The sequence below is a fragment of the Oncorhynchus masou genome, chromosome 18, assembly GCF_036934945.1.
Source record: "Oncorhynchus masou masou isolate Uvic2021 chromosome 18, UVic_Omas_1.1, whole genome shotgun sequence".
Classification (NCBI taxonomy): Eukaryota; Metazoa; Chordata; class Actinopteri; order Salmoniformes; family Salmonidae; genus Oncorhynchus; species Oncorhynchus masou.
The window spans coordinates 44,781,880-44,805,836 of NC_088229.1; the positions used below are offsets into that span (position 1 = coordinate 44,781,880).

Genomic DNA, 23,957 nt, shown 5'->3' on the forward strand with positions numbered 1-23,957 from the left:
AGAAGAACAGAATATGAGTTGGCCTACTGTATGTTAGTTAGCAGACAAGATATGCTTATAAGTCCCGTGCCATTATAGTTAGAAGAATATAATTGAACTTAACTGAATAAAATAGTAATGGGAAAATATCCTTAAGTTTGTGCATACAGTGCCTTCAGAAAGTATTCAGACCCTTTGACCTTTTACACTTTGTTATGTTACAGCCTTATTCTAAAAAGGTATTAAATAAAATCTTCTCACAATACCCCATAATGACAAAACGAAGACAGGTTCAGACATTTTTGCAGATTTAAAAATAAAAAACAGGAACACCTTATTTACATAAGTATTCAGACCCTTTGCTACGAGACTCAAAATTGAGCTAGGGACATCCTGTTTCCACTGAGCATGGAATGTTTCTACAACTTGATTGAAGTCCACATGTAGTATATTCAATATAAAAATGTCCCACAGTGGACAGTGCATTTCAGAGCAAAAACCAAGCCATGAGGTCGAAGGAATTATCCGTAGAGCTCCGAGACAGGATTGTGTCAAGGCACAGATCTGAGGAAGGGTACCAAAAAGATTCTGCAGCATTGAATGTACCCAAAAACACAGTGGCCTCCATCATTCTTAAATGGAAGAAGTTCGGAAACACAAAGACTCTTCCTGGAGCTGGCGGCCAAAAATGGAGCAGAGTAAAAAGAGATCTTTGATGAAAACTTGCTCTAGAGTGCTCAGGACCTCAGACTGGGGCGAAGGTTCACCTTCCAACAGGACAAAAACCCTAAGCACACAGCCAAGACAATGCAGGAATGGCTTCGGGACAAGTCTCTGAATGTTCTAGAGTGGCCCAGCCAGAGCCTGGACTTGAACCCTTTCGAACATCTTTGAAGGGGCCACATCTTTGAAGCCACTCACTGGACTCCTATGATGACTCAGCTTCACATGCCTCTCGCTAACGTCAATATGCCTTGTCCATTGCTGTTTTGGTTAGTATTTATTGCCTTATTTCACTGTAGAGCCTCTAGTCCTGCTCAAAACGACTTATTTAACACTTTAGTTCCACCTCCCACACATGCGGTGATGTCATCTGGTTTAAATGATATTTGTAGGAACAATAGCTCTTTCATCGTCACTCTATGCACAGGTTTACCCCCACTGTATTCACATCCTACCATACCTTTGTCTGTACATTATGCCTTGAATCTATTCTACCGTGCCCAGAAAACTGCTCCTTTTACTGTCTGTTCTGAACGTACTAGACAACCAGTTATTTTAGCCTTTAGCCGTACCCTTATCCTACTCTGGTGATGTGGAGGTTAATCCAGGCACTGCAGTACCTAGCTCCACTCCCATTCCCCAGGCACTATCATTTGCTGACTTCTGTAACCATAAAATCCTTGGTTTCATGCATGTTAACATTCGAAGCCTCTCCCCTAAGTTTGTTTTATTCAATGCCCTAGCACACTCTGCCAACCTGGATGTGCTAGCCGTGTCTGAATCCTGGCTCAGGAAGACCCGCAAAAACCCTGAAATTTCCATCCCTAACTATAACATTTTCCGACAAGATTGAACTGCCAAAGGGGAAGGTGCTGCAATCTACTGCAAAGATAGCCTGCAGAGTTCTGTCTTACTATCCAAGTCTATACCCAAACAATTTGAGCTTCTACTTCTAAAAATTCACCTTTCCAAAAATAAGTCTCTCACCGTAGCCACTTGCTATAGACCACCCTCTGCCCCCAGCTGTGCCCTGGACACCATATGTGAACTGATTGCCCCCCCATGTCTTCAGAGTTAGTGCTGCTAGGTGGCCTAAACTGGGACATGCTTAACACCCCGGCCATCCTACAATCTAAATTTGATGCCCTCAATCTCACACAAATGATAAATGAACCCAACAGGTACAACCCCAAATCCGTAAACAAAGACACCCTCATAGATATCATCCTAACCAACTTGCCTTCCAAGTTGCTGTTTTCAATCAAGATCTCAGCAACCAAGATCTCATTCCCTGCATCCGTAACAGGTCAGCGCTCATCACTATCAAACACTCCCTAAAACACTTCAGCGAGCAGGCCTTCTTAAATCGACCTGGCCCGGGTATCCTGGGAGGATACAGAACTCTTCCCGTCAGTAGGGGATGCCTTGTCGTTCTTTTAAAGTGCCTTCCTCACCATCTTAAATAAGCATGCCCCTCTCAAAAAATGTAGACCCAGGAACAGATATAGCCCTTGGTTCTCTCCAGACCCGACTGCCCTTGACCAGCACAAAGACATTCTGTGGCATTCTGCATTAGCATCGAATAGCCCCCGTGATATGCAACTTTTCAGGGATGTCAGGAACAAATAAACACAGGCAGTTAGGAAAGCTAAGGCTAGCCTTTTCAAGAACAAATTTACATCCTTTAGCACAAACTCAAAAAAGTTCTGGAACGCCGTAAAGTCAATGGAGAATAAGAGCACCTCCTCCCAGCTGCCAACTAAACTGAGGCTAAGAAACACTGTCACCACCGATAAATCCACTATAATTGAGAATTTCAATCAGCATTTTTCTACGGCTGGCCATGCTTTCCACCTGGCTACCCCTACCCCGGTCAACAGCACTGCACTCCCCACAGCAATTCACCCAAGCCTCCCCCATTTCTCCTTCACCCAAATAGCTGATGTTCTTAAAGAACTGAAAAATCTGGACCCCTACAAAATCAGCTGGGATAGACAATCTAGACCCTCTCTTTTAAAATTATCTGCTGAAATTGTTGCAACCCCTATTACTAACTAGCCTGCTCAACCTCTCTTTCGTATCGTCTGAGATTCCCATACATTGGAAAGCTGCCGCGGTCATCCCCCTATTCAAAGTGGGAGACACTACATACACCCAGGGGGAGACACTACATACACCCAAATTGCTACATACATCTATCCTACCCTGCCTTCCTAAGGTCTTCGAAAGCCAAGTCATCAAACAGATTACCAACCATTTTGAATCACATCGTACCTTCTCCGCTATGCAATCTGGTTTCAGAGCTGGTCATGGATGCACCTCAGCCACGCTCAAGGTTCTAAACGATATCATAACCGCCATCGATAAGAGACATTACTGTGCAGCCGTATTCATCGACCTGGCTAAGGCTTTCGACTCTGTCAATCCCCACATTCTTATTGGCAGACTCAACAGCCTTGGTTTCTCAAATGATTGCCTCGCCTGGTTCACCAACTACTTCTCTGATAGAGCTCAGTGTGTCAAATCAGAAGGCATGTTGTCCGGACCTCTTGCAGTCTCTATGGCGGTGCCACAGGGTTAAATTCTCGGGCCGACAACTCTCCTTCCGTGGCCTCCAATTGCTCTTAAAATGCAAGTAAATCTAAATGCATGCTCTTCAACCGATCACTGCCCGCACCCTGCCCACCCATCCACCATTACTACCCTAGACGGTTCTGACTTAGAATACATGGACAACTACAAATACCTAGGTGTCTGGCTAGACTGTAAACTCTCCTTCCAGACTCACATTAAGCATCTCCCATCCAAAATTAAATCTAGACTCTACTTCCTATTTCGCAACAAAGCATCCTTCACTCATGCTGCCAAACATACCCTCGTAAAACCGACCATCCTACCGATCCTCGACTTCAGCGATGTAATCTGTAAAATAGCCTCCAACACTCTACTCAAATTGGATACAGTCTCACAGTGCCATCTGTTTTGTCACCAAAGCCCCATATATTACCCACCACTGCGACCTGTACACTCTCGTTGGTTGGCCCTTGCTTCATACTCGTCGCCAAACCCACTGGCTCCAGGTCATCTACAAGTCTCTGCTAGGTAAAGCCCCACCTTATCTCAGCTCACAGGTCACCATAGCAGCACCCACCCGCAGCACGTGCTCCAGCAGGTATATCTCACTCGTCACCCCCAAAGCCAATTCTTCCTTTGGCAGCCTTTCCTACCAGTTCTCTGCTGCCAGTGAGTGGAATGAACTGCAAAAATCACTGAAGCTGGAGACCCATATCTTCTTCACTAGCTTTAAGCACCAGCTGTCAGAGCAGCTCACAGATCACTGCACATAGCCCATGTGTAAACAGCCCATCCAACTACCTCATCCAAATACTATATTTATTTATCTTGCTCCTTTGCACCCTAGTAACACTACATTTCAGTGTCTAATTGCTAGATTGTAATTCCTTTGCCACCATAGCCCATTGCCTTAACTATATACAGTGAGTGCAAATGAGGTATTTTTTATACTGTATTATTGACTGTATGTATGTTAGTTTATTTATTCCATGTGTAACTGTGTTGTTGTATGTGTCGAACTGCTGTGTTTTATCTTGGCACGGTCGCAGTTGTAAATGAGAACTTGTTCTCAACTAGCCTACCTGGTTAAATTAAAAGGTGTTTTTATTTTTAATATATGCAAAAAATGTCTAAAAAAACGTTTTTGCTTTGACATTATGGGGTATTGTATATACAGTGGGGCAAAAAAGTATTTAGTCAGCCACCAATTGTGCATGTTCTGCCACTTAAAAAGATGAGAGGCCTGTAATTTGCATCATAGGTACACTTCAACTATGACAGACAAAATGAGAAGAAAACAAATCCAGAAAATCACATTGTAGGATTTTTTATGAATGTATTTGCAAATTATGGTGGAAAATAAGTATTTGGTCAATAACAAAAGTTTCTCAATACTTTTTTATATACCCTTTGTTGGCAATGACAGAGGTCAAACGTTTTCTGTAAGTCTTCACACACGGTTGCTGGTATTTTGGCCCATTCCTCCATGCAGATCTCCTCTAGAGCAGTGATGTTTTGGGGCTGTGGCTGGGCAATACGGACTTTCAACTCCCTCCAAAGATTTTCTATGGGGTTGAGATCTGGAGACTGGCTAGGCCACTCCAGGACCTTGAAATGCTTCTTACGAAGCCACTCCTTCGTTGCCCGGGCGATGTGCTTGGGGTCATTGTCATGCTGAAAGACCCAGCCACGTTTCATCTTCAAAGCCCTTGCTGATGGAAGGAGGTTCACTCAAAATCTCACGATACATGAGCCCATTCATTCTTTCCTTTACACGGATCAGTCGTCCTGGTCCCTTTGCAGAAAAACAGCCCCAAAACATGATGTTTCCACCCCCATGCTTCACAGTAGGTATGGTGTTCTTGGGATGCAACTCGGCATTCTTTGTCCTCCAAACACGACAAGTTGAGTTTTTACCAAAAAGTTATATTTTGGTTTCATCTGACCATATGACATTCTCCCCATCTTCTTCTGGATCATCCAAATGCTCTCTGGCAAACTTCAGACGGGCCTGGACATGTACTGGCTTAAGCAGGGGGACACGTCTGGCATTGCAGGATTTGAGTCCCTGGCAGCATAGTGTGTTACTGATGGCAGGCTTTGTTACTTTGGTCCCAGCTCTCTGCAGGTCATTCACTAGGTCCCCCCGTGTGGTTCTGGGATTTTTGCTCACCGTTCTTGTGATCATTTTGACCCCACAGGGTGAGATCTTGCGTGGTGCCCAGGATCGAGGGAGATTACCAGTGGTCTTGTATGTCTTCAATTTCCTAATAATTGCTCCCACAGTTGATTCCTTCAAACCAAGCTGCTTACCTATTGCAGAGTCAGTCTTCCCAGCCTGGTGCAGGTCTACAATTTTGTTTCTGGTGTCCTTTGACAGCTCTTTGGTCTTGGCCATAGTAGAGTTTGGAGTGTGACTGTTTGAGGTTGTGGACAGGTGTCTTTTATACTGATAACAAGTTCAAACAGGTGCCATTAATACAGGTAACGAGTGGAGGACAGAGGAGCCTCTTAAAGAAGAAGTTACAGGTCTGTGGGAGCCAGAAATCTTGCTTGTTTGTAGGTGACCAAATACTTATTTTCCACCATTATTTGCAAATCAATTAATTAAAAATCCTACAATGTGATTTTCTGGATTTTTTTTTCTCATTTTGTCTGTCATAGTTGAAGGGTACCTATGATGAAAATTGCAGGCCTCTCATCTTTTTAAGTGGGAGAACATGCACAATTGGTGGCTGACTAAATACTTTTTTGCCCCACTGTAGATTCAGGGGGAAAAAACTAAATATTTACTTAAATTTAACTAGGCACGTCAGTTAAGAACAAATTCTTATTTACAATGACTGCCTGGAACAAGGCTGTAACCTAACAAAATGTGGAAAAAGTCAAGGGGTCTTTATACTTACCGAAGGCATTATGTTGAGCGTAAACGTGATTATTTGAAACAGTTTGATGAACACAGAATGTCAGAAATCAAAACATATGGGGCTGCATGATGCAACATTGATGATTTGAGAAAGTAGCAAAAAAAAGCTTGCACTGTTCCTTGCCTCAGGCTGCACAGATGTTCTCTCATCAAGTGATTATATTTTCACCCATCAGACTACTCTCAATTTAATCTAAACTTTACTAGTATGGACATTTGATTTAGAATGGCGCAAATGGACAGGAACAGGGGCAAAAATACATGTTATCTGTATGCACTCGAATAGCGAATGGAGGCCGCAAATATTCCCGCCGGTCCATATGAGCAGCTGAGAAATAAATACAAGAACACTTATTTCACTCCATGCATCAAACATTGAGGAGCATGCTCTCGCTGCCCGACAGGTGATATTCTGCCCCAAACTGTATGCCATGAGCTCGCCAAACTTGTTCCTGCAGCTATCCAGTAACTTAATTTGGGAAACCAAGTGAAATCTGTTCAGGAACATCGATAGTAACATGTTTTCACAAAACATGTTTCACTAAAACTGTTGACAGCACGTCTTCGCACTTGAGAAAGAAATAAAAGGAGGGAGCGGAGAAGATGGAAACACACGGTAGGGAAATCTTCTGTATTGCTTAAGGTCACCCAATTAATGAAATAGAAAACATTTAAATATATAGATTTTAAATCCCTATTACTAGGCTTTTCAAAATCCAATTTTGTAATGGTAACCAATGAAACAACATCATCGCCTAGGCCTATTCATTCTCTCCCACTCATGGATCTGCATTTTGGAGTGTCGCATAAGGTAACCAGTCCATCAAGTATGCATAATAATACAGTCCATACTCAAAGGCTAAAATCAGTTTTGTTTTATGTTTTTCTGCCATGCGTAATGTGCGGTAGGACATGTATTGTGTAATGGCAAAATCATAATTTTAATTCAGTTATATTGGCTTGGGCTCATAAGCCTATGCATAAGCTCTAATATGTGTAAGGGTTATTTGAATTAATCGTCACCTTAGAAAGCACTGTCCATTTCATTGTATTAGGCTTTGAAACAACATACACAACCATGTTTAACACGGTTTCAACCTGCTTTTGAACCTCACTCTTCAAATTGATCATTACAGTGAGTTGATATTTAAAAGTGTGATAGACCTACTGTTTTGACGATAAGTGTTTGATGTGATTTTTGATTGCATTTGCATTGTTGTCAGAGTGGTTAGAGGGACCATAGAGCCCTGAGTACCAGGTCGTTAGGACCTGATGGAGGAACAATAGAGCCTTGAGTACCAGGCCATTAGGACCTGATGGTAGTTCACAAGTTGGGTACTACCAAAGCATGTCCAGGGTTCATAAAGGAGATTACCATGACTCAATGGTCACATGGAATTTTACTGCGGTCGTGACCCATGACTGTCAGTAATCTGGTCACCAAAAAATTCACATCGTACACATGAAACCAGTCAGTCATGCATACACAAAAACAGCTTTTTTTTAGGGGAGGGGTGGGTTAAAAAGGGGTGTAGGTGGTGGGCATGGTCATGGGACTCAAACAGTATAGCAAAATCAATGGGGGCCCATGCCATTCTAAAAAAATAAATAAAATAAAAGCTAGGCAGTCAGGGAGATTCTAAAATTCAAAATAATTATGCATTTAGAAGTATTTTTAGAATGGCATGGGGCCCCCATTGATTTTGCTATACTGTTTGAGTCCCATGACCACGCCCACCACCTACACCCCTTTTTAACCCCCCACCTCAAAAAAAACTGTTTTTGTGTATGCATGACTGACTGGTTTCATGTGTACGATGTGAATTTTTTGGCAATCCTCTTCGTACGGTAAAGCCAAAGGAACATTTCCATCCTGGATGAACAATAAAGTTGCAATCTATTAATAACATAAATGACTATGACTCTATGGCTCTTAAACTCAACTCTTGACCTTCGAAGTTACTTCTACTGGCGTTTTTTCATTGTTCCCCTCTAATCACAGACTGATTTAAACCTGGCACACCAGGTGGGTGCAATTAATTATCAAGCAGAACAGAGAACCAGCAAGCTCCAGACCTCATAGGGTAAGAGTGGAATGCCCCTGTTTTATGTCATTATTAAAAAAACATTATGTATCCTAGCCCTTATGGCAGAAGGTTAAAGTTCAATGTTACCACAAACTTCAACCCTGCCCGGTCCTTCATCCAATGCTGTACCTAGATGAGTGCGTGGCTGAGGGATACACTGACACAACTGTTACTCACTGTTATCCAGGGCAAGGTCCCCATCTTCCTCATCCGAGTCATCGTCATCATCCCCCTCAAGCAGACGAGCTACCTCTTCATCGTCAGAGGGAGAGAATTCATTGTTCCCATCTTCCTCGTCCTCTCCTCCATTTTCATTTTCCAGCTCGGCAACCAGTGGATCTGTGTCGATGTCGTCGTCAGAGTCATCTTCATCATCATCGTCATCCTCTTGATCGTCATCCTCCTGATTGGGGACAAGTGTTCCAGAACAGCCAGATCTTATATTTCGATATTTAGGCTGGATTACTTGCAATAAAAAGAAAATCTGGCACAACCAACCAAATCAATGCCAATGTTAGCAATTGGTTATTTGATGGATTATCAACCAACATAACACAAGAGGGGGCGCTTTGTGAAGGGGTACGTTGGGTCCTTTACCTGATCTTCCTCATCCTCCTCCTCCTCCTCAGCCAGTCTCTGGCGTCCCACCTCGTACAGTCTGCACACCGTGTCTGTGTTGACCGAGTCTTGGTTCTGGAGGGGAAACACACAGAAGGTCTGACAACAGTTGTATGTCTCAATAGTACTAAGCCCCACCACCACTAAACTCAATATCTGACTGAACAAAGTGGGGTATGTGATTCAGCTTTATCGAGTAATCTAACAGATGACAGAAGATGGACCTCGATCACAGCCAGGTAGCAGTCCTTAGTATCCGTGCAGAGGTCAAATATATTCCTCTTCACGTCGATGGTGGCTGGGGGGGGGAAATAATAAACCTCTCATATGACTTCACAATATTGAAAGGAGTTGATACAGGAAGAATAAACTATTTTGTAAAAAGTCAATTTGAAAAAAGCTAATCCGACTCCATTTCCAACGCATGAAGCTGTAGTTTTACAAAACTAGTGTTTCCCAGATGGTGGGTCAGGACAGGAGCCACTATTGAGTCATGCCTGGGTTGCAATTTAAAATAGGTAAGGCTACTTCTGATAAATGCAAGGCCTAGGGACTGTTGTGACAGTGTGTCTTCGAGCAGTCTTACCAATGGGTTTGTAGTCAGTGGCGTTGAACGTCCTGAAGGAGGAGCCAAAGGGAGTCTTCATCTGCATTTCCAATAGATCGTCCTCATTATCTGCCTGTAGCATCGCTGGAAAAACAACATTAGGGTTACGTTTCCTGTACACGACACAACTAGAGCAAATCTGGCCAGACCGATTGACATGGACCCATGGTTCTGGCTACTAAACAGAGTGGTGTGGGTGCGTGTGTGGGCAGAGCCTTCATGGCATCCACATGGCCCTAGGTAACAGGGTTGGGGTCAATTCCATTTATATTCAGTCAAAGCAAAAAAAGTGAATGGGAATTCCAATGAAAGAATTGAAAAATGCTGCTTGAAAATAGGCATTGCTCAATTCTAGTACCATAGGGCCACATTGAGGAAAACACAGAGGGTCTCACAGAATCTGGACAGAACGGAATTCAACAATGTTCCAGAATGTATTAAACGTAGTAGGAAAGCAACTAAATGTATTGAACCAATTAGAAAATACATTAATATGCCCAAGTCCATCATAATAAAATGCATCCGTGATTTGTATTTTCCAGCAACTTTTGGAAACGGCACAGGAATGTCTGTGCGTGTTGTGTGCAGTGCGTTCACATATCTAGTCTACACTTTGAAGATGTGAAGGATTTCCCCCCAAAAACACTCCATGAAATGTTAGACAAAAAAGCCTACGCCTACCTAGCAGAATGAGATCATGTTCATTTGCATCAATCGAGGCCATTCGTTTCGCAAACTCAAGAATCACATAGTCTCCATCTTATGCTCACTTCTGTAAGAATATTTTAAAGATAAATACACAAAGCAGAGGACGAAAGGTCAAGAGGACTGAAGGTCAATAGAGTACTAACGATCAAAGGAAAGTGTTTTTTCTTTAAAAGGGAGACATGGGAGGAATTTGTCTATACATTAAGCCTGAAATAGGATACTTATTTGGCCATTGTCCCAGTTTAATTGCAAGGAATTCCAATTGGTCAACCACAGGCTAGGGTTGGGTAAAAAAACTACATCCTCTCCATTTGCTCTGTGTTGAGAATCACTGAGGAGAGAGTCACTGAGGACAAGGGAGAATGAACATCTACCTCTCAGCATAACATCTATGATTTGTCCTCTTTGAATAAACCCATTTTTCTCCACCTGATTTGCATTGGAATCAGTGTTATTGAAGAGTTAACATCAACTGCTAAAACTTCGATTAAAACGGGTATACCCCCCCCCCAATTACAATATATATTTTTTAATGTTCTATTAAAAAAAGTGAGATGTGAAAAGATTACCAAAAAAAGACAGATATACAACTAAATTTGGGGAAAATGTAATGAATTTTGGCAATACGAGGATCCGTGATCACAAAATAACACAAGTTGCATACGTACAAACTGCATGGATGTACGCATGGGTGGATAAAGAGATTGTATGAGACGAGTGATACTGCTGCTCGAGTACCACTGCTGTGGTTGGCTACATCTTGGCCTCCACATGGCTCAGGCTACGGAGACATTCAAGAGATATGGATGTGGGTGGATCCATCATGGCCTCCCTGTGGCTCTGGCTGTGAGGTGGTGTGAACCAGCTGGTGCTCTCCTCTGCCAGCTCAGGGCACAGCCTCCTGGCCATATGGTTCAGTGGGGCAGTGTGGCTTCAAACACACACCTCTACATGCGCCTCCAACACTTCAGAAATACACAACCCCCAAGCACTCACCTTTTTACACACATCTATAAAGTGCTAGCTGTTCAGCAGGTGAAATTGGATTAATCTCGCTAACACAGGATACAGTACTGTATTTCTCATCATGCAGTGAGTTCAGTCCTCACCTCCGTAGATGACCGTGCCGTTGTTGTTGAAGACGATCCTGCACTGGTCCAGAGCTGGCACTGTGTGGAGCAGGTGGAAGGTCCGCAGGTCCCACTGACACACTCATTAAGAGATCACAATGTTACATCACTTTCACTATAATGTAATGACTATTTTTTCCAATTCATTTGGTGTTGGGGTATTTTACTGGATCTACACAACAGATGACAAACTAATCTTGAAACGAGGCCACTTTTGAGGCTTGATAACATCTGACCAACTGGCGAAGTACCGACAACTGAGCATTGGGAATACTCTTTAAAAATGTAGTATTACTATTGTATAGTAAGTGAGTAAAGGATACAATCTCAGTGTTGACAATGAGCTCCAGGCCGTTGGGGTGGAACACTCCACTGATGTTCATGTTGAACTTGTCGAACTTGTGGATGGCCTGAGCTGAGCGCACATCCCACAGCACGCCGTCGTTCAGCACCAGGTCGTCGGTGGGGTTAAAGGTTGCACAGTTCCTCTTGTAGTTGTTGGACAGGTCCGGGTAGTGGAGGGTGAGGGTCTTCTGCCCTGTCTGGATGTCGTAGATCTGAGACCCAAAGACGATGACATGATTTCAGATAATACACAGAGTATAGAAAACATGCTCTTTCCATGACAGACTGACCAGGTGAAAGCTATGATGCCTTGTTGATGTCACTTGTTAAATCCACTTTAACGAAGGGGAGGAGATGGGTTCAAGAAGGATTTTTAAGCCTTGAGACATTAATTATGTGTATGCCATTCAGAGGGTGAATGGGCAAGACATGATTTAAGTGCCGTTGAACAGTGTATGGTAGTAGATGCCAGGCCCATCAGTTTGTGTCAAGAACTGCAACGCTGCTAGGTTTTTCCACACTGAACCATTTCCCGTGTGAATCAAGAATGGTCCCCCACCCAAAGCACAGACAAATTGGCTACTTGACAACTGTGGGAAGCATTGCAGTCAACCAGGGGAGGTGCAACTCAATATTAGGAAGGTGTTCCTAATGTTCGGTATATTCAGTGTATATAAACATGGTTGTTCAGTTTCACCTTTAGATGTTGAGAAACAAAACTTACGTGAGCTATGTGTTCCTTTGTGCCAATGACTCGGTCTTGTGAAAGTTTACTGAACTCCACATAATGGTCATCTAAGAAGGAATGCCTGGAAAGAAAAAGGCAAATAGAAATAAATAAATAAATAAATAAATAAATAAATAAATATATATATATATAAATTAATCCTTAAAACCTCTGACTTCAGTTCATATTGAAAAAGCCATTTTGGTTAAGCAATGAGGGACCGATGTTCTAGCTAAAATCACAAAATCCCCAATGTTGCTTCTGTTAAACTGTGGCCCCACTACACTGTCTGTGTTCTATGAAGTGAAGATTCCAGCCCTAAGGCAGTTCAGTTAGTGTGCATAATTAAAGAACCTGTCAGCCCCTTTCTGCAGCTCCCTGCTCTGAGGACACAGAACCAGTAGAATGAACCATAGAAATGGAACGGTAGAGCAGTCATCCCCATGGAAAGCAATAACCAACTGTATTGACTGGGCCCAAGGTTAGTCTTATGTGAGTCACACTTACTTCATGATGAACACTGACTTCATGCCCCACAGTGCAGACAGAGGATAACTCCATGATGCTGACGTCAACAACAGAGAGCCATCCTGATGACAAAAGACAAGAATAAAGGTTTAATTAAATACTATGTTTTAGATACCCACAAGATAGGTCGATTTGTAAATGTGCCTCACTGACCCGTGATGGTTCTAGGTGTGTGATGGCAGAGCTGTGGCAGCTATAGCTGGCCTCCTCCTGGCCTGTGAACACATTGTAGAGTTTGAGCTGGCCCGTACACGTCCCCAGCATCAGGAACCGCTCACGGGCAGAGAAGGCACAACACATGAACCCACTCTCATCCTCGTCTGCTTCCCTGAACACAGAGATGGGTCGGAACCTGGGGGGAAAAAATAAATAAATAAATACAAAACTCAGCAAAAAAAGACACGCCCCTGTATCAGGACCCTGTCTTTCAAAGATCTTCATTGGTTTTAAACACAGTCTCCCATGCTTGTTCAATGAACCATAAACAATTAATGAACATGCACCCGTGGAACAGCTACAGGATGCAGCTTATCGACAGTAGGCAATTAAGGTCACAGTTATAAAAACTTAGTGTCCTAAGAGGCCTTTCAACTGAATGAAAAACATCAAAAGAAAGATGCCCAAGACCGCAGATGTGGCCAGGGCAATAAATTGCAATGTCCGTATTGTGAGACGCCTAAGAGAGCGCTACAGGGAGACAGGACAGCTGATCGCCCTCGCAGTGGCAGACCACTTGTAACAACACCTGCACAGGATCGGTACATCCGAACATCACACCTGCAGAACAGGTACAGGATGGCAACAACAACTGCCCGAGTAACACCAGGAACGCACAATCCCTCCATCAGTGCTCAGACTGTCCGCAATAGGCTGAGAGAGGCCTTCAAGCCCTCAATCCAGCCGGTTGCAAGGCAGGTCCTCACCAGACATCACCGGCAACAATGTTGCCTATGGGTACAAACCCACCGTCGATGGACCAGACAGGACTGGCAAAAAGTGCTTATCACTGACGAGTCGCGGTTTTGTCTCACCAGAGGTGATGGTCGGATCCGTGTTTATCGTCAAAGGAATGAGCGTTACACCGAGGCCTGTACTCTGGAGCGGGATCGATTTGTAGGTGGAGGGTCCGTCATGGTCTTGGGTGGTGTGTCACAACATCATTGGACTGAGCTTTGTTGTCATTGCAGGCAATTGCAACGATCTGCGTTTCAGGGAAGAAAGCCTCCTCCCTCATGTCCGGGAACTTGCAGGTGACTTGGTGGAAGAGTGGGGTAACATCTCACAGCAAGAACTGGCAAATCTGGTGCAGTCCATGAGGAGGAGATGCACTGCAGTACTTAATGCAGCTGCTGGCCATACCAGATACTGACTGTTACTTTTGATTTTGACACCCCCCCCTTGTTCAGGGACACATTATTCCATTTCTGTTCGTCACATGTCTGTGGATGTTGTCACATGTCTCAGTTGTTGAATCTTGTTATGTTCATACAAATATTTACACAGGTTAAGTTTTCTGAAAATAAACATAGTTGACAGTGAGAAGTTTGTTTGTTCCACCTCAGCCTGAAAGGCAAGTGTAACAGTGTAGCTTCTGTCCCTACCTGGGCTCGAACCAGGGACCCACTGCACACGTCGACAACAGCCACCCTCAAAGCATCGTTACCCGTCACGCCACAAAAGCCGCAGCCCTTGCAGAGCAAGGGGAATAACTACTTCAAGGTCTCAGATCAAGTGACATCACCGATTGAAACGCTATTAGCGCGCACCCCGCTAACTAGCTAGCCATTTCACGTCGGTTACTCAAGGACTTTGTGCCAAGTCCCCAGTGTAGTAGGAAGAAATCATACCTGCTAAAGATGAGGTGTCGGTCGAAGCAGCCGCCATCCACCCCTCCGTATTTTGGGTAGACAACCCTGCGTGTGTGTCGGGAGGTGAAGTTGGTTGGGGCCTGGCGCCTCTGCTTGGGCTCAGGGCACTGGTGGGGGGTGAAGAGGGAGAAGGGGGGGCAGGTGGTAACTGGGTTCTTGCAGCGCGCATGCTGCTCCCTCAGGTACTCTGTGATGATGCTGTCCAGGGCGGGAGGAGAGGGCAGGTGTCTGTCCAGCTGTTTCTTCATGGCTGGACTCTGGCTGAAGGCACCGTAGTCTGACTTCTGCCTCAGCACCCGCGGCTTCTTACAGATGGCAGGCACGGGGCACGGCGACGGGCGCTCTCGCATGAACACGATCCGCCCAATAAGGGGAGAGCCGTTGCTTTGGTGAGGGGTCAACAGGGAAGGGGCGGCCGGAGGTAACATGAGGAGTTGCGACGTCGAGGGACGAGGCTGGGGGTGAACTGACAACGGCACGGACGGATGAGAGCTGTGGCTCACCAACCGTGCTGTGACCCCATTGGCCAGCCGAGGGGTCCGGGGGAGGGCAGGGGCAGGAGAAGCAGGGGGAACAATGACAGGAAGCAAAGCTGAGGAAGATGGGTGGGGGAGGATGGCCATGGGGAGGTCGGCCTCCTTGGTGAGTGTGGTGGCAGTGTCATGCAGACCCTTGACCACCAGGTGGTTCCGGATCAACAGCAGTAGCTCCTTCTCAGGAAAGGATATTCTGGACTGGGCCACCACGTTTGCCCTCTGCAGCCAGGCCAGGGAGACATCCGTCCCGATCATGAGGGGTTTACCAGACACCCGCTTGATTAGCTCTGCCGCAAACTTGCAGAACTTGACGTGTTCGCTGCGTTTGTCCTGGAGCACGGGCTCCTTCATGAGCTGCTGGATGTGTCCACTGCTGAAGAGAGGCAGCTTGCTGATAATCTGTCTGACTGAGCTGGAGCGGGACAGACCCACCAGGGCCTTACAGGCCAGGGTCCGAATCTGATCCGCATCTGTGATGGGCATCTTCACCGTCAGCAGGGACAGCAGTACCTACAGGGAGATGGCAGAACTATGAGACCAGTAGAGCCCAAAAACATTCAAGCGTAAGAGCTCTGATTATTTCTGAAATAAATATTTTCACCTTGATCCCGTTGTTGGACTGCACCACATTCCACATCTTGGTGAGCACGCTCTCGCTGTTCTTGGTGGTCTGGGGTAGACGTCTGAGGGGTGTGCCAGAGATGAACTTGCCGATGCCGGACATGCGTTTATCTGGAGCGCACACACAGTTGATGACCACCTGCAGAGCAGACTTCTGAATCTCGGCATCGTTCACAAACACCTCTCCCTCTGCCACCACCAGGACTACACCCATACCTGAGGAACAACAGAACATTAAGATTAGAACGCAAAGCCAAGAGTGCTGGTCTACTGGATATATGGGGTTGTGTAAATAGAAAGCCATGGCAGGTGGGCTATACACAGAGTGTACAGAAACAAATAAGGAACACCTACTCCTTTCATGACAGACTGATCAGGTAAACATTATGATCCCTTAATGTCACTTGTTAAATCCCCTTCAAAATCAGTGTAGATCGGCTATTCCCAAACAAGTGGTACGCGCAATGCCGTCATGGGGAACACCAAATATAAATGCAAATCACAGCCGTGACAGGGAGACATAGTGGAGTGGTAACGCGCGTCGTGCAAGCAGTTTCTCCCGACGCCACTTGGGTACACTGCAGCATCCACCGAGGCTCTTGCTGCCAAGGGAATGCCTGACAGCTTGAAAGATTTTTTGGACACTTCAGTGAAAATGTTTAACTTTATAAAAGCAAGGCCCCTGAACTCTCTTGTATTTTCTGCATTGTGCAATATGGGCAGCGACCATGTAAAGCTTTTACAACATACAGAAGTGCGCTGGTTATCAAGGGGCAAAGTATTGACATGTTTTTTTAAATTGAGAGACGAGCTTAAAGTTCTCTTTACTGACCATAATTAACACTTGTCTGACCACTTGCATGACACGACTGGCCAATCTAGGTGATATTTATTCTCGCCTGAATGACCTGAAGCTAGGATTACAGGGACTCTCCGCAACTATATTCAATATGCGGGACAAAATTGAGGCTATAATTAAGAAGAAGTTGGATCTCTTCTCTGTCTGCATTAACAATGACAACACACAGGTCTTCCCATCATTGTATGATTTTTGTGTGTAAATGAACTCAAACTTACAGACAATGTAAAATGTGATATACCAAAGCACCTGAGTGAGCTGGGTGCTCAATTACGCAGGTAATTTCCCGAAACGGACAACACAAACAACTGGATTCGTTATCCCTTTCATGCCCTGCCTCCAGTCCACTTACCAATATCTGAACAAGTGAGCCTCATCGAAATTGCAACAAGCATCTTCTTTGAAAATTGAAGGCTGCATCATGAGGCTGCATTCATAGTAACTAGGGATTTTAACAAGGCTAATCTTGGAAAAAAACAGAGATGCTTGTTCTAGGTCCCAAGAAACAAAGAGATCTTCTGTTGAATCTGACAATTAATCTTAATGGTTGTACAGTCGTCTCAAATAAAACTGAAGGACCTCGGCGTTACTCTGGACCCTGATCTCTCTTTTGAAGAACATATCAAGACCATTTCAAGGACAGCTTTTTTCCATCTACGTAACATTGCAAAAATCAGAAACTTTCTGTCCAAAAATGATGCAGAAAAATGAATCCATGCTTTTGTCACTTCTAGGTTAGGCTACTGCAATGCTCTACTTTCCGGCTACCCGGATAAAGCACTAAATAAACTTCAGTTGGTGCTAAATACGGCTGCTAGAATCCTGACTAGAACCAAAAACTTTGATCATATTACTCCAGTGCTGCTAGCCTCTCTACACTGGCTTCCTGTCAAAGCAAGGGCTGATTTCAAGGTTTTACTGCTAACCTACAAAGCATTACATGGGCTTGCTTCTACCTAGCTCTCTGATTTGGTCCTGCCGTACATACAGACACGTACGCTACGGTCACAAGACGCAGGCCTCCTAATTGTCCCTAGAATTTCTAAGCAAACAGCTGGAGGCAGGGCTTTCTCCTATAGAGCTCCATTTTTATGGAACGGTCTGCCTACCCATGTCAGAGACGCAAACTCGGTCTCAACCTTTAAGTCTTTACTGAAGACTCATCTCTTCAGTGGGTCATATGATTGAGTGTAGTCTGGCCCAGGTGTGGGAAGGTGAACGGAAAGGCTCTGGAGCAACGAACCGCCCTTGCTGTCTCTGCCTGGCCGGTTCCCCTCTTTCCACTGGGATTCTCTGCCTCTAACCCTATTACAGGGGCTGAGTCACTGGCTTACTTGGGGCTCTCTCATGCCGTCCCTGGAAGGGGTGCGTCACCTGAGTGGGTTGATTCACTGATGTGGTCATCCTGTCTGGGTTGGCGCCCCCCCCTTGTGTTGTGCCATGGCGGAGATCTTTGTGGGCTATACTCAGCCTTGTCTCAGGATGGTAAGTTGGTGGTTGAAGATGTCCCTCTAGTGGTGTGGGGCTGTGCTTTGGCAAAGTGGGTGGGGTTATATCCTTCCTGTTTGGCCCTGTCCGGGGGTGTCCTCGGATGGGGCCACAGTGTCTCCTGACCCCTCCGGTCTCAGCCTCCAGTATTTATGCTGCAGTAGTTTATGTGTCGGGGGCTAGGGTCAGTTTGTTATATCTGGTGTACTTCTCCTGTCCTATTCGGTGTCCTGTGTGAATCTAAGTGTGCGTTCTCTAATTCTCTTCTTCTTTCTCTCTCTCGGAGGACCTGAGCCCTAGGACCATGCCCCAGGACTACCTGACATGATGACTCCTTGCTGTCCCCAGTCCACCTGGCCGTGCTGCTGCTCCAGTTGTTTCAACTGTTCTGCCTTATTATTCGACCATGCTGGTCATTTATGAACATTTTAACATCTTGGCCATGTTCTGTTATAATCTCCACCCCGCACAGCCAGAAGAGGACTGGCCACCCCACATAGCCTGGTTCCTCTCTAGGTTTCTTCCTAGGTTTTGGCCTTTCTAGGAAGTTTTTCCTAGCTACCGTGCTTCTACACCTGCATTGCTTGCTGTTTGGGGTTTTAGGCTGGGTTTCTGTACAGCACTTTAAGATATCAGCTGATGTACGAAGGGCTACATAAATAAATGTGATTTGATTTTGATTTGATTTAATCTGAAAACAAGACTCCCTAAATTGTATCAGCATATCGATTGCGCAACCAGGGCTGGCAAAACCTTGGATCATTGTTATTCTAACTTCTGCGACGCATATAAGGCCCTGCCCCACCCTCCTTTCGGAAAAGCTGACCACGACTCCATTTTGCTGATCCCTGCCTACAGACAGAAACTAAAACAAGAAGCTCGCACGCTGAGGTCTGTCCAATGCTGGTCCGACCAAGCTGATTCCACACTCCAAGACTGCTTCCATCACGTGGACTGGGATATGTTTCGTATTGCGTCAGACAACAACATTGACGAATACGCTGATTCGGTGTGCGAGTTCATTAGAAGGTGCGTTGAAGATGTCGTTCCCATAGCAATGATTAAAACATTCCCAAACCAGAAACCGTGGATTGCTGGCAGCATATGCGTGAAACTGAAAACGCGAACCACTGCTTTTAAATCTGGGCAAGGTGACTGGTAACATGACCGAATACAAACAGTGCAGCTATTCCCTCCGCAAGGCTATCAAACAAGCTAAGCGTCAGTATAGAGGCAAAGTAGAATCTCAATTCAACGGCTCAGACACAAGAGGTATGTGGCAGGGTCTACAGTCAATCACGGACTACAAAAAGAGAACCAGCCCAGTCACGGACCAGGATGTCTTGCTCCCAGGCAGACTAAATAACTTTTTTGCCCGCTTTGAGGACAATACAGTGCCACTGACACGGCCTGCAATGAAAACATGTGGACTCTCCTTCACTGCAGCCGAGGTGAGTAAAACATTTAAACGTGTTAACCCTCGCAAGGCTGCAGGCCCAGACGGCATCCCCAGCCGCGCCCTCAGAGCATGCGCAGACCAGCTGGCTGGTGTGTTTACGGACATATTCAATCAATCCCTATCCCAGTCTGCTGTTCCCACATGCTTCAAGAGGGCCACCATTGTTCCTGTTCCCAAGAAAGCTAAGGTAACTGAGCTAAACGACTACCGCCCCATAGCACTCACTTCCGTCATCATGAAGTGCTTTGAGAGACTAGTCAAGGACCATATCACCTCCACCCTACCTGACACCCTAGACCCACTCCAATTTGCTTACCGCCCAAATAGGTCCACAGACAACGCAATCTCAACCACACTGCCCTAACCCATCTGGAAAAGAGGAATACCTATGTGAGAATGCTGTTCATAGACTACAGCTCGGCATTTAACACCATAGTACCCTCCGAGCTCGTCATCAAGCTGGGTCTCGACCCCGTCCTGTGCAACTGGGTACTGGACTTCCTGACGGGCCGCCCCCAGGTGGTGAGGGTAGGCAACAACATATCCACCCCGCTGATCCTCAACACTGGGGCCCCACAAGGGTGCGTTCTGAGCCCTCTCCTGTCCTCCTTGTTCACCCACGACTGCGTGGCCACGCACGCCTCCAACTCAATCATCAAGTTTGCGGACGACACAACAGTAGTAGGCTTGATTACCAACAACGATGAGACGGCCTACAGGGAGGAGGTGAGGGCCCTCGGAGTGTGGTGTCAGGAAAATAACCTCACACTCAACGTCAACAAAACTAAGGAGATGATTGTGGACTTCAGGAAACAGCAGAGGGAACACCCCCCTATCCACATCGATGGAACAGTAGCGGAGAGGGTAGTAAGTTTTAAGTTCCTCTGAATACAAATCACAGACAAACTGAACTGGTCCACTCACACAGACAGCATCGTGAAGAAGGCGCAGCAGCGCCTCTTCAACCTCAGGAGGCTGAAGAAAGCACTCACAAACTTCTACAGATGCACAATCGAGAGCATCCTGGCGGGCTGTATCACCGCCTGGTACGGCAACTGCTCCGCCCACAACCGTAAGGCTCTCCAGAGGGTAGTGAGGTCTGCACAACGCATCACCGGGGGCAAACTACCTGCCCTCCAGGACACCTACACCACCCGATGTTACAGGAAGACCATAAAGATCATCAAGGACAACAACCACCCGAGCCACTACCTGTTCACCCCGCTATCATCCAGAAGGCGAGGTCAGTACAGGTGCATCAAAGCTGGGACCGAGAGACTGAAAAACAGCTTCTATCTCAAGGCCATCAGACTGTTAAACAGCAACAACTAACATTGAGTGGCTGCTGCCAACACACTGACTCAACTCCAGCCACTTTAATAATGGGAATTGATGGGAAATGTAAAATATATCACTAGCCACTTTAAACAATGCTACCTAATATAATGTTTACATGTTCTCATATGTATACGTATATACTGTACTCTATATCATCTACTGCATCCTTATGTAATACATGTATCACTAGCCACTTTAACTATGCCACTTTGTTTACATACTCATCTCATATGTATATACTGTCCTCGATACCATCTACTGTATCTTGCCTATGCTGCTCTGTACCATCACTCATTCATATATCTTTATGTACATATTCTTTATCCCCTTACACTTGTGTATAAGACAGTAGTTTTGGAATTGTTAGTTAGATTACTTGTTGGTTATTACTGCATTGTCGGAACTAGAAGCACAAGCATTTCGCTACACTCGCATTAACATCTGCTAACCATGTGTATGTGACATAAAATTTGATTTGATTTGAATTGAAATCAGATTCCACTGCCAGATTTCTGGATAGGGCTGCGCTCAGGAGCACATGCTGTTCCATGTGTGTTGGGATATGGTGATTGAAATCTTGCTGCTAAGACAATGATACCCTTTGCAACTATGTGAGAGTGGATTCTCAGCCCTCACGAGCATGAAAACTAAATACAGGCACAGACTGTGTGGAAAATGATTTAAGACACTCTCTCCAATACAACCCAACATTGCAGAGTTATGTGCATCCTTTCAAGCACAACCTTCCCAACCTGTGGTGAGTTATTCACCATATTTGAAGAACAAATAAGGTTTTATATGTAAGATGGCTAAATAAAGAGCAAAATTATGAATTTAAATTATTCTGTGCCCTGGTGCTATAAGAGCTCTGTCACTTCCCACGTGTGTGGCAGGCTTACAATGATGGCAAAAAAAATAACATTTGAGAGTGCACTGACCCTGGTGCTAGAGGGGGTACACAGCTGGAGGTTGAATGTTTGAAAGGGTACGGGACTATAAAAAGTTTGGCAACCACTGGTGTAGATGAAGGGGAGGAGACAGGTTAGACAATTGAGACATGAATTGTGTATGTGTGACCATCAGAGGGTGAATGGGCAAGACAAAAGATTTAAGTGTCTGAACAGGTTATGGTAGCAGGTGCCAGGCAACTGTGTCAAGAACTGCAATGCTGCTGGGTTTTTTCACACTCAGTTTCCTACGTGTATCAAGTGTACCACCCAATGGACATCCAGCCAACTTGACAACTGTGTGAAGCATTGGGTTCAACATGGGCCAGCATCCCTGCAGAAAGCTTGACACCTTGTATGTGCTTGCCCCGACGAAGTGAGGCTGTTCTGAAGGCAATAGGGGGTGCAACTAAATATAAGAAAGGTGTTCCTAATGTTTCGTACACTGTACATTGACATGTGCAATATTCACATCGCATTAAATATTTTGAAATGCTAATTAGCCGCATGTGACGTGTGTTTTTACAGTTTATTCGGTTGTTGTCCCTCTCCTCTTGTGGCTCCTTCCCACAAACAGATGTGACCTTTTGCCAATATCGAGCAACTTTAATGACAAGGCAGGGCAGTGTAACATACCCACGGTGGAGATGGCGTTGCCCCCCTCCCCATCCAGCACGGCCACAGACTCCGACATCAGCAGCTGGGTCTTAGGGACCACCGTCAGGATGCTCAGTATGTCCAGGGCATAACGCACTGTGTCACTCCTAGGGGACAAAACAACACAGGGTGAAATAGTCACAGGGTACAACTTTGTGTTCACTTGAATTTGTGAGAAATGTTCTCCATAATGAACAGAGGTGTAATTTTAATATAGAGCAGATGGAGTTGATAAATAAGTCCATACTTCTCATCAGAAGGAAGCATGCGTTTATTTTCTGTCCTTACCTGCCGTAGTAGGTCCTCCAGTCACAGGCAATGGAGATGAGCTGCAGGAGAAGCTGCACACAGGAGAGCTTATGGAAAACTTCTGCAGGCTCCCAGTACAGCCTGACTGGGCCGTACTCAATCAGGAACTCCATCATCTCCACCACCTGCTCGTGGGTGTAACTACATGCCTGGGGAACATAAAGAGAATGAGGCATCACTGAAGGAAAACCATCACCAAAGTTAATCTGTGATGATGGGTTCCGGGGGGATGGAGGTCAAATCCATTTCAATTGAGGAAGTTAATTGAAATTAAATTTCATTAATTGAAAGAGGACCCAAGATAATTTCAATCACCATATCCCAACACACATGGAACAGCATGTTCCTCCTACCTTGTAGTAAGGCTGTGGGTGAATGGGAGCACCCCCTTCAGTCCGCTGCAGGGACTGCTTGACCTGCTCCACCTTGATGGCCAGATGGGCCTCGGAGTACCTGCGCAGGGCCATGCAGGTGTGCTTGGCCGTCTGCCTGCTGGAGAAGATCTGGTCATCACTCAGCAGGGCACCCTGGTCCTCAGGGTTCAGGATCTCCAATGTGCTGATCTGGAGACCGTAGGATACAAAATAAACAGCAGTCTAATACACACTCCAACACAGAGAATGTTCAGAGAACTGCTCTGGAGACAGTGAAAAGCACTTGGTATTTCACTAGGATACAACTGGATGTAACAGAAGCATGACTAAACCACACAGGTCCTCCTACCAGGTTGACCATGCGCCGGAGGCCGTCCTGCCTGTCGAAGAGTTCCAGCACTGCTCGGAAGGAGAAAGAGATGGAGAAGAACATGGTGGCGTGGCAGCAGCCCGAGGCGTGAGAACACTCCAACAGCCACAGACTGTAGCTCACCACGTCAGACAGGATAGAGTGGGGCAGCATACACACCTAGGGGTAACAAAGACACA

At 45.5% G+C, this 23,957-nt stretch overlaps 1 protein-coding gene across 5 annotated transcripts in view; it reads right to left on the reverse strand.

Moving 5' to 3' along the window:
* The window catches only part of LOC135504682 (DDB1- and CUL4-associated factor 1-like), a 30,966-nt gene that overhangs the window by 2,769 nt on the left and 4,240 nt on the right, over positions 1-23,957 (reverse strand). For all 5 annotated transcript variants that reach the window (XM_064923464.1, XM_064923461.1, XM_064923463.1 and 2 more), the window contains 15 exons: positions 23,758-23,937; positions 23,388-23,597; positions 23,014-23,183; positions 22,705-22,832; positions 15,958-16,193; positions 14,800-15,866; positions 13,106-13,304; positions 12,932-13,014; positions 12,422-12,506; positions 11,676-11,909; positions 11,332-11,425; positions 9,494-9,598; positions 9,132-9,205; positions 8,887-8,982; positions 8,467-8,692 (listed from right to left, as the gene is read on the reverse strand). In XM_064923464.1, coding sequence (XP_064779536.1) covers positions 8,467-8,692; positions 8,887-8,982; positions 9,132-9,205; positions 9,494-9,598; positions 11,332-11,425; positions 11,676-11,909; positions 12,422-12,506; positions 12,932-13,014; positions 13,106-13,304; positions 14,800-15,866; positions 15,958-16,193; positions 22,705-22,832; positions 23,014-23,183; positions 23,388-23,597; positions 23,758-23,937 — 3,187 coding nt within the window. The remainder of the gene's footprint in view (positions 1-8,466; positions 8,693-8,886; positions 8,983-9,131; positions 9,206-9,493; positions 9,599-11,331; positions 11,426-11,675; positions 11,910-12,421; positions 12,507-12,931; positions 13,015-13,105; positions 13,305-14,799; positions 15,867-15,957; positions 16,194-22,704; positions 22,833-23,013; positions 23,184-23,387; positions 23,598-23,757; positions 23,938-23,957) is intronic.